The sequence below is a fragment of the Apium graveolens genome, chromosome 4 (assembly GCF_009905375.1).
Source record: "Apium graveolens cultivar Ventura chromosome 4, ASM990537v1, whole genome shotgun sequence".
In the NCBI taxonomy this organism is placed as follows: domain Eukaryota; kingdom Viridiplantae; phylum Streptophyta; class Magnoliopsida; order Apiales; family Apiaceae; genus Apium; species Apium graveolens.
The window spans coordinates 76604593-76615800 of record NC_133650.1 but is presented as its reverse complement, the minus strand read 5'-3'; the positions used below and the strand labels follow the sequence as shown (position 1 = coordinate 76615800).

General features: G+C 35.0%; 2 protein-coding genes across 4 annotated transcripts; one reads left to right on the top strand and one right to left on the bottom strand.

The window, feature by feature from the left end:
- The first annotated feature begins 5667 nt into the window (after positions 1–5667).
- On the top strand, positions 5668–7640 carry LOC141716781 (GDSL esterase/lipase At3g27950). The gene is made up of 5 exons (XM_074518960.1): positions 5668–6160; positions 6349–6549; positions 6644–6816; positions 6928–7198; positions 7285–7640. Exons 1-5 carry the CDS (start codon positions 5917–5919, stop codon positions 7533–7535), a joined length of 1140 nt encoding a protein of 379 aa, XP_074375061.1. The 5' UTR covers positions 5668–5916; the 3' UTR covers positions 7536–7640.
- A 166-nt stretch (positions 7641–7806) lies between these two features.
- LOC141718082 (protein KINESIN LIGHT CHAIN-RELATED 2-like) lies at positions 7807–11208 on the bottom strand. 3 transcript variants are annotated; one of them, XM_074520444.1, is made up of 3 exons: positions 11077–11208; positions 8320–10270; positions 7807–8212 (listed from the first exon to the last, which is right to left on the bottom strand). In XM_074520444.1, exons 2-3 carry the CDS (start codon positions 10254–10256, stop codon positions 8014–8016), a joined length of 2136 nt encoding a protein of 711 aa, XP_074376545.1. In that variant the 5' UTR covers positions 10257–10270; positions 11077–11208; the 3' UTR covers positions 7807–8013. The 3 variants fall into 3 exon arrangements, with proteins under 3 accessions (XP_074376545.1, XP_074376544.1, XP_074376543.1); XM_074520443.1 differs by lacking the exon at positions 11077–11208 and adding an exon at positions 10464–11008; XM_074520442.1 differs by lacking the exon at positions 11077–11208 and having other exon boundaries at positions 8320–10447.

The window sequence follows — 11208 nt, the reverse complement described above, 5'->3', positions numbered from 1 at the left end:
GCAAACTATTCAATTTCAAATCAAAAGCAATGAATAAAGCTTGTTGCACAATAAAAAATCTTTCACTTTTACATCTTACAACAAAGAACCCTTTATTGGAATATCCATCTTTTAAATATAATACGGGTGATCAGCCCGTACTGATCGCCATCTGGTCATTAAGGTACCTATGGTATAATTTCAGCCTATATACTGGACTAACCTCGCTAGCCTCCTATGTAACTGGACTGGTCCCACTAGCCTCTTACGTCTCTATCCAAGCTTTAGGAATTTATTTGAAAAACCTTTATATTGGAAAACACAGAAGTTTAACTAAGTTCTTTTTAAGATTACCAGTATTTGAAATCATTTGGACTCCTTCGAGTCAAAAGTCACTATTAGGTTCAATTCAAGAATTCAAGTGAATGAGCAAGTGAAGCTCAATGAAAGTAAGTTGGGAAATGATTAGGCATCAAGTGTAGGTATTCACAAGGCATGCTAAATAAGATAGTTACAAGAAAGGAAACATTAACAAGGTTCAAGTTTACTACAATAGGCATTAGATTGTCATGGTATTAGCTACAAAGGATTTATCAAATTGTGTAGGGTCAAAAGATCGCACGGATAACAAAAGTATGAAAACAGGGTATAAGTACTTGAAACAAAGGTGTTACTATCAGGATTTATCACAAAGTTCAATAACAGCATTAAGAAGATTCTTTGCTCTATCGGTGCATATCATCAATATCTTCTCTTAGATCAAATCACAATAGAAGGCAGAGTTACTTGCCTCACAAAGCTTTCTTGTTTCACGGAATTTGAGCTACTGCCACCTAGAGCCTCTTTTCTTTTCCTAGCCTGAATGCCTTCACTTAATAAATATACAATACAAAATGAACCCTAATTAGAAATTTTATTAATTCCCGACATTTCTCAGAACGTCTAACTTCTACCCAATTGTATTATTCTCTTCCCTTATTCTACTTATACAACACATGTCCCATATTAGGCTAGCATCTATTATACACATATATTATCGACTCATCTTTACTCCACACATAGCAAGTAATCACACATTCACATAATCTGACATACTTCATTTATGACCAAATCTCAGTAAAATATATCGTTTATAGATCCAATATGTATATATCTATAACTTCTCTTGAAAATTAAACATAACGTACTCATAAATACGCTATTCCTTTTTTAACAACAAACCACAACAACAGTCAATCACAATCACTCACACTTAATCACTTTTTAGTAATTAACTTACAACATGTCATTCTACTTTATACAATTAACAACTAACAACTTAGCATATCGTATCGAGACTACAATACTAGATTCGAATCCTTCAATCCAATAAAATGATATTTCAATTCTTAAGTTCTTAAATACACTCAACTAATCAAATACTAATCTCATAATAATTTAAATTAATATGCAACAATTCACATCAAAAATCAACTTTGATCAAGTAATTTCGACTATAATTTCCTTAAATCACCAACTTAACTTATTCAACATATCACATACAAATTTCAAAATCAATCGAACTAAATTCATAAACCAAGGATTTAACATAACCGAATTAAATCAATTAATTTGAAATAATCTCGGTTTCAAAACCGAAAATTCTGAACTTCTTAAAAATCGACATGCAACCACTCGAAATCATATATTTGAATTAGTAGAGCACAGTCATAGCATCACAGCTCACCATCGACTCATCGGAGTTCATCGCCGGTGGCGGCGGTTTTCGGTGGTGCCCTCGAACCGAGGGTTTCTTACCAAAAACCACCGATTTTAAAGAACCAAACTCGTATACTTTGTTTTCATAAGAATCAAACCAAAACCCATTCGAATTCGAAGTGAAACTCGGTAAGGGTTTCGAGTTTTTTCGAATTTCACCAACACAGAATTGGCATGCTAACCCGAATCAAGGAACTAGGAGCAAGATGAGACTCAATCATGGTCTCAATTCAAAAAAAGAGTGCAAAACGAGAGAGAACGGAGAGATTTACTGAGAGAGTCGAGAGAGAGGAAAAGAGAGAGTTCGAGAGAGATGAACCGGGGAGGAATAAAAGAAAGGGGAGGGGTGAGTATATATATGTGGCAGGGGCATTTGTGTCCTTTTACAAATAAAAACAAAATTCTGATTTTTCTTTTCCATTTCCTTTTATACAAATTTCTATTCTAGTATTTAAAAAATAAAAAATTGCTTTTACAACACAAAAAGTGCCACATTCATATTTTTAATAAAAGAAACATGAATTTAGCTTTCTCCCCATATTTTTAAAATAAATTTTGAGCAAACAGATTAATTTATATGAATTTTACAGATAAATCACCAATAATAAAATTATCTCTGGAAAAATCATTTTAAAATACTCGAATATCAAAATAAATCAATTTATCATTTTTAAAAGGTCTCTAGGACTATTCTAGAAATAATAAAATAAATTTCACACTTTGATCATATTTAAATAATGTTATAAAAAGATATAAGGACTAAATAATCCTTATTTTAACCAAATAAAATCCTTTTGAAACTATTTAAAAACTCGTGAATCACAGATTCACACTTGTAACTTTCAAATATCATATATTCACATAAACGCATCAATGACATTCATATTTGAACACCTTAATACATCATTCCCCTTTTAATCGTTGATTACGCATATAATAATTACCCGTTAATTTGAATAACAATGTAAATTTTCACAATTATGAATCCATACAATATAACCATACAGAGGACTCGATATATTTCATATTCTGATATAATTCACAAATCTTTTATTCTTAATCCTTTTTCATTTTATCCATCTTTCGTATAACGGGTCTCGTTCCACCTAACGGTCCAACAACCACCGACTCATTTATGCTTTTCAAAACATAGCTTATGTCTTTTGCTGACTCATCAAACTGGAACGAGGCATTCAACACTCTCTTTCTCTATTTCACAGAAATTACATATAAGCCACAAAATTATATAACTTTATATTTTATACTCATAAATCAACATAATCCACAATTAGATCATAAAACTATACTTTATTCATACAATTACATCACGAAAATCCTAGTCGTTACACACAACACGGAACGAAAGTATACTGAATAATTGATTAACTAAATATTTTTTATAATATATCTTATATATCTTATTCTAATACTAAATAACAAATATAAATATTCTATTTTTATAATTTATGTATTCAGAATTTATTTGTTCTGGATTAGTATCAATCAAATGGTACATGAATACAAATCCGGTTCGGATTTAATTTTAAGATTTTAATATGAAAGCAAGAAAATACACGGAACAAATGTATATGTACACGATCCATTGCAAGAGATATAAGATATAAGAGGGTTTCTATCTATGTGCAAGAGATATAAGATGAATATGATTTTTTCCCTGTTGCCTTGTTGTGTTTGAAATCTGGTGGCAACGTGTATGTGTATCGATTTTTAATTCGTGTTTTTTAATACATTGTATCCGTGTAGGAAAAATAAAAGGTAATTTTATAAAATTATATGTAAGGGTAATTAGGTAAATTTATCGTATACCAAAAATAGGTACCGTATCAAAATTTTTAATATTCCGTATTTTATATAATAGTAATAGATAATAGATTATGTGGCTCAATTTAGCGGTTTTATTGCTTTGTGTTTTGATAGGAATAGAATTCCTTTTCTCTGTCTACGACCATGAAGGGTAATTAATTATATTTTGATACTCATCATAAGCATGTAAAGATATTCTAGGAATCATTCGCAGTGGATATATGTTGGAGGTCCCGATTTAGAGTTTATTCAACCCTGTAGAAAGGTAAGTCAGGCCAACCTCGATAGTTTGAATAATTTGGAAAAATACGACAAGACCTATTTAGATGAGTTTCATGGGTCGAGGTCCATCTATACGCATTCACAGCTGAAAGACATGAGGTTTTTAGAGGCACATGGCCGCAAGATTTGTTTGTAATGTTGTTATTTGTAGTTAATCACTAATATTATTTGGCGTTTGTTTTTATTTTCGATACTCCTATCCCAGTACTTGAGTCATGTACATGTTTTATTCATCCTGTGTTTCCAGGAGGCGAGCTTCTTTTTGCAGTAGTTTAAACTTTTCATCTGAACAGTCTATGTGCTCAAGTTGTTCCTCTCTCTGCGACTTCAATCGTTCGATTTTTTCAAGATGTAGATGCATGTCGCTAGCGAGTACCTGCTTCTCCTTCGTCGGGGAAACTCGTTGTCGCTGATCCGGCTTGAATTTACGCTTTTTTGGTAAAGGCTCTTTAGCGGTCTAATCCAGTAATTGGCTACAACGCTAGTGGCTTCGATGGCCCCTGTTCATCGTTTTGCCTTGACACGGCGGATATTAACCTTTGATTTATGTATCTACATTTTCTTGTGGATCGATCTCTTCTACAATCATGATTTTGTTGGAGTTAAAGATATAATGGGAAGTATTTTCTTTATTTATTCATTCAACCCTTATAAACGAGCTAGTGGATTTATATTATAGGGAGTCCTAAAAAGAGCTTCCTCGTTCTCTCCTATTACAATTGGGTCTATGAATATATTCTCTAGTCTAATTATTACAATTAAGGCTCCATTTGGGAGTGTTATTGAAAACTGTTGTGATTTGAGAAAAAATACCGGTGAAAAAAAGTATTGTTAGGAAAATTAGATGACTGTTTGGTAATTTTTTTAATTTATACATATTTTGAGATATAATATATATAAATAATATTTTTGAGAATGTTTGATGGTGAAACTGATAACTATTTATTGCAAAAACTGAAAACAGCTTTTTCCAAAAACATGGGACATGCTTTTGCTAACAACAGATTTTAGATCAAAAACGTTTTTTCAGATATCAATTTTTAGAATTTATCAAACATTTTTCTCACAGTATTTTAGCGAAAAACTGTTATAACTGTCTGGAACAAAAATATCAAACAAGGCCCAAGTCTATTTTCGTCTTCCCCTTTAATTCCTTGGTCCAACATATACACAGGGGCACACGCTCCACTCCACTTGACATTAGTTGAAGTTATTCATATAGTACTTCTTTGGCGATAAATGATGGATCTCTTGTTTTGAAATTGTCATTAAAATTGTCTGTATCTCCTGGCCGTAATGTTAGAGTCGACTGTTTCATAAAATTGTTCTTTTTGAATAAAAAAAGAGTGCAGGTTAGTGCATGAATTGTGTGATATACATACTTTTTGTTGTTAATCCGATTTCCGGATCAGTTTTCGCACAGCTCAACTATCTCCCGGAGGGTTCGAACTTGTGATTTTAGGATAGTAAGCCCATAAAATCACATTCTAAATCAAATAGGACACCCGTGGTGGGTATGTGACGTACGTACTTCTCGATATCTTGCCTTGTAAATTTACAAGGCTACAATTATAATTGCACGTGGTGATCAGTTATTCTCCCCATGCTCTGCTGTTAAGTATTATGTCATTCGTGGATACAGACAAATGAGGAATACTCCTGATGCAACTTAACAACGTACAAGATGATATATTTATGGTCTATTGTTTAATGTTTGATTATTCTCTGCGCTTCTTTCACATGTGTTTGTCATATGGTAAATCAACTTGCTGATGAAGAATATAACAAATTACGGAATGCTTGCAGACAATAAGACAATGCATTGGCTAATTTCCTCATACTTCATTAGTTTAATACAACTAGTGAATATGGTGTAACTTCTTGTGATGAAATTCAACAAACTCTATGGTCCATCTATAATTCAATCAGCAGTTTCATGATGAAAGCAGGACCCTGTTTAAGTCTTATAATATACTTTAAGTCTCCGAAATATTCGCATGCTTGTGAGCAAACAGGCACTCTTTATAAAACATTATACCTTGAGAAATAAAGCAGGTTGCGAGCAAAAAACTCATGGGGCATAAGAACGCGATTTGGGTGCTCTGGATATTATTGTCGACATGGATTTGTGCTGGAAAACTCAGTGGTCATGGTAGGAGTTGTCATTTTCCGGCTATATACAACTTTGGCGACTCGAATTCGGACACTGGAGGGAAGTCAGCCGCCATGTGGGAAATAAACCCACCTAATGGAGAAACATTCTTTAAGAAGCCTTCAGGGAGATACTGCAATGGCCGTATTGTTGTAGACTTTATTGGTAAGTGCTAATCGCAATGTCTTCACTGCCAAGTGGTAACTTAACTTCAATATGGTAACTATTTCTGTTTAATGTTTACTTGTCTCAGTGTAACTGAATTACTACACTGCTTGTGATCCGCTGATTTTGTGGACTTATAAAGTCACTTTCATATTTTTTAATCGAATTTAAATAATTTTTTGAGGCAGCTGAGCGCTTGGGGTTGCCTTACTTGAGTCCATATTTGGATTCAATTGGTACAAATTTCAGGCATGGTGCAAATTTTGCAACGGGGGGCTCATCCATTCTTCCAGGTGGCTACAGCCCATTCGATCTAGACATTCAAATTGCTCAATTTATGCAGTTCAAGTCGCGCACTACTGCGCTCTATAAGCAACTTAGTCGCAATAGTATGTTCATACTCCATCGCTCTTTATATAATTGTCAAATGGATTTAAAATATACCAGAAGCCAGTAATGATTATGACCCTTTGCTAATTACAGGCACATTGCTGCCTCTCCAAAACATTCTCCCCAGACCGCGGGACTTCTCAAAGGCTCTCTACACGTTTGACATTGGACAGAATGATCTTAACTACGGTTTTCAGTACACAAATGAAACACAGGTCTTAGCGTCCATTCCTGGCTTGATAGCCAAATTTTCCCAGGCGGTATACGTAAGCAATATCTGGGTGCTATTTTAGGAACATCATGCAATTCATGTTACTTATTACATAAAAACAATATCTGAACAGTTAGATTGAATAAAACAAACATTTTCATTTCAGCAACTTTACAAGGAAGGGGCAAGATATTTTTGGATACACAACACTGGACCACTTGGCTGCTTGCCGTATAGTGTGATATATGATCAATCAAAGCTTAATGACCTGGACAGATATGGCTGTGTGGTTAATCAGAATAATGCAGCTCAAGAGTTCAATAGGCAGCTTAAGGACAAGGTTTCTCAACTGATGGCACAGCTCCCCAATTCAGCATTTACATATGTAGATATCTATAACGCAAAGTACAAACTCATTAGTGCTGCAAGTAATTATGGTAAATTACAACTTAAAGACTATGGAATAAAAAGAAAACATTATCTTTCAGACATGTGACGTGCACACGTCTTATTTTGATGGCAGGTTTCGAGGACCCCCACAAATTCTGTTGTGGTGGTTATTATGGTTTTCGTGTTGAATGTGGTGGAAAAGCAGTGGTGAATGGAACTGTCTATGAGAATCTGTGCACTGACCCCTCAAGGCATATTAGCTGGGACGGGATACACTACTCCCAGGCAGCAAATCTTTTTATTTCCAAACTCATTATGAATGGCTCTCTATCTACACCTCCAAATACACTACCCCAGGCTTGTCGAAATCCCCAGAGCTTGTAATAATACTGGCATCACTCATAAGCAGTCAGATTTACTACCAAATAAACATTGTAATTGTTGTTAGACTGATGTGTACTTTTTAATATTAATAGTTGGATCTTTAGTAATATGCTTCTTTAATCTTGTGAAATCTCGGCAAGTTATGTTTTTTCAGAGAAAACAAATAGAACAGACAAAAACATGGTATGAGAAAAAGTGTGTGCAAAGGTTTTACTAAGCTTGGTGCAGGAACGAATGAAAGGGAAATTCCACAAAATCTTTTTATCCTTGATCAGTGAACTAACCATCTCGATTTTGTCCAAATAACAATATATAGAAAGAAGTTATTGACAAAGAAATTTTATCAACTCGTACAATCAAAGATGATCTTATGAAATTTGCAACAAGAATCAAACATATGTAAATCAACCACCTAATATTTACTTACAACTTGCATACATTTAAGAAAAAAATTGTTGCATCATCAAAATTCCTTTATTTACTCTTCTGGAGCTAATGTGGAGTTGTTGTCGAGGAGGGTATCAAGTGACCTGAATTTCTTGTTCCTAGCCATGGCTTCTTCTTTTAGTAATTCAGATAACATCATCTTTTCATCTTCCACATCTGAAGTTGCTATCCCAAGTTTTTCTTCTCTTTTCGCAACAATAAGTTCCAAGATCTCAATTGCATCACTCCTCCTGTCGTATAGAAAGGAATGTCATTTTAGAATATCCTGAATTCTGTTTTTAAGTTTAAAAATGACAGACATAGATATATTGACAAAAACAATTTGAATCATAGTTACCTGCCCATCGCATCATAAGTGCCAGCAAGATTTCTACAGACTCCAAGTGTGTCAGGGTGATGTGGTCCATATTCAGCCTCCAGGATGCTCCTTGCTTCTTCAAATATATTTGCAGCTTCATCGAGCACATCCATATGCAGGCACACAAGTCCCATCTGGTTTAGAGTGGTGGCAAATAAAGCAGATTTCTTCTCACCAGCAGACCTAAACTTTCCAATGGCCTTTTTTAAGAATTTGTAAGAGTCAGAATGATTCTCTTTCATATAATGTAATGCTCCCATCTGGGCTTCAATTACCGCCAGTGTGCTCTGGTTGCACGCATTGCCATCATATAATTTGGAAGCCTTATACAGCAAATTTAACGACTGATCCAAATCATTCAAAGACTCATAGATGGCAGAAACTTCGATTAGACCACTAAATATCTCTTCCAGGGAACTATTAGGGACAGGGTTCATGTAGATTCTAAGTGCATTTTTGCAGTAAGATCTCGACTCACTATATTTCCCCATCTTGTTGTACAAATTAGCCAGCCGGACAAAAATTGAAGCAACTGTTGGATGATTTTCTCCTTTAGCGGGCTTAAACATGGTGAGCGCTTTCTGATAAGCAAAAATAGCATCATCGTACCTTGCTAAATTTAATAAGGCGTCACCAACGTTTCGGTTAATAGAAGCTACATCTGCTTCTTGGCCTTTTTCGGCCATATACATGCCTGCCAATACATAATGCTCAAGGGCAGTTTCATAATCTCCTTTTGCCTCACAAATGAGTCCCATAAGTCTCCTATTGGCAGCTTCTTCCAGAGAAGCCAATGACCCCTTACCTTTATAAATACCAAGAGCTCTCTGACAAAGCTTCTCAGCCTCATTAAATTGCAATATCTGAACATAAGCTTCTGATACATACCTGCAAGTCTCTCCAAAACGAGGGTCATTATCTCCAAGAACTCGCATTTGGATCTCCAAACCTGCTCTGTACCACACTATAGCATTCTCAACTTGGCCAAGCATTGCATATGTATCGCCTAGCTGCATACACCCAGAAAACTTAGCAAGTGCATGATTTTCGCCTTCATCCATTATGGGGATCTCAACTGAACGCTCAAGAAGTGGGATTGCCTCATTGTACTTCTCCAGACTGCAGTATAATGCTGCTACAACATGCAAACACATAACAAAATCTAGATTTGGCTTCTCATCTGCACAAGTCTCAAATGCTTGCTTTGCTCGTAGAGCCAAAGCAAGCACTTTCTCAGAAATCTTCCCCAAAGATACCAAATCTCTAGTCTTTTTGAGTAAATAAGGACCAAGATATGCTCCCTCAGAAGAAACCTTGGAATTATTCACCAGCATCACCACTCCTAAAGGACTCCCATTTGTTTTCAAATTCTTTTTAACCGGAGAAGACCCAATATGTAAAGGCTTTCTCCTCGAGCTTAACATTTTGGGTTTTTCAGAAGGAATATGTGAAGATTTAGCATTGGTAGGTGATGGGACTTTCTTACATGTCCCAACCATTTCATTACCCTGCTGATTTTCTCTCTCAGCAGGAACTCTATTTTCCACAGGTGGTTCAGTGTTCATTAACACTATCTCCTTTGTGGTCTCCACATCAGCATATTCCTCTCCAGCAAGATATCTCAGTTCTAAATCAATCCTCGATTCGTGGCCATAGGACAGCATGCTATACCGCGAAGGCGATTGCTCTGAGCACTGTATGTCACAGACATTGTTACAAAGCTGCTCAATAGAGTTTTTAACAACTCCATCTGAGATTAGCCCAATAGAATCACTATCAGGACTGTGTGCACCGCTCAAGGGACTTCTTGGGGACGTTTCCATGAAAATATCCTTGTGTGGCACATAGTGACCAGCTGGTTCATTTGAATACCTATCTCCATTAGATCCATCCATAACAAGCTTTAGCTCAGCCATACAATACTCAAATTCTGCAGGAAAAAAATGCCATGTATCAAATTTCATGCTAAAGAAAATCGACATTTTAACTTTCCAAAATATTTTTCTGTAACAAGATGATTAACACATTTAAATACACTCTAAACAGTCCGGGCTTCGATGATCCATTTCCATTCGAACTAATAAGTAAATATAACCGAAAAAATTAAGGCGGAAGATGCATACCTTGTAATCCAACACAAAAATTAAATTAAAAAAAAAAAAGATTTATGCAAAGTCCTAGTCTTTAAAACTTGTGGTTGTGTACATGTATTTGCAGAGAGGAAGAAAGTGATGGGATGAAATTATATGAACATCAAGAAACTCTTTATATATGAGTTGATTTGCAGGAATAAAATGTTGATATAACTGGTGAGGGCAATATGGGGTTTTAACGTTCAAATTATTGAAACCCCGCGAAGCTAGCTGACTATAAAAAAATTATTCTCTCAAGTAGTTACAAGAAGCTCTGTTTAAGTTTGTGAGCAGAGTAGGTATGCATGCATATTAACATTACTATGTCTCTAGAAATTATCAATAAGTATGTTATGGATGGGATTTGTTGTCTTGTAGAGGGTAGAGAGATTTCTTATTTCTATGCAGATGCATCATATTTTTTTGGTATGTTATGGATGGGATTTGTTGTCTTGTAGAGGGTAGAGAGAGATGCATCAAAATTTGGCTGCTCAGGCATGAAAAATTAATTGGGGAAGATGATAAAGTTTTATAAGCCTCGATTAATCAAAGAATTATACGATTGACTGATATAAATATATGAAGATTGAAAAGAATAAAGTACCGGGGTGGTGCTGGGGATTGTTTATTAGATCCTCATCTACAAAGACCAACTCATGGAAATAAAGAAAATAATGCTACTATCCATATATGAACCGTGAAGTTCGTTGTATATTAAATTCTGATTGGTGTGGTA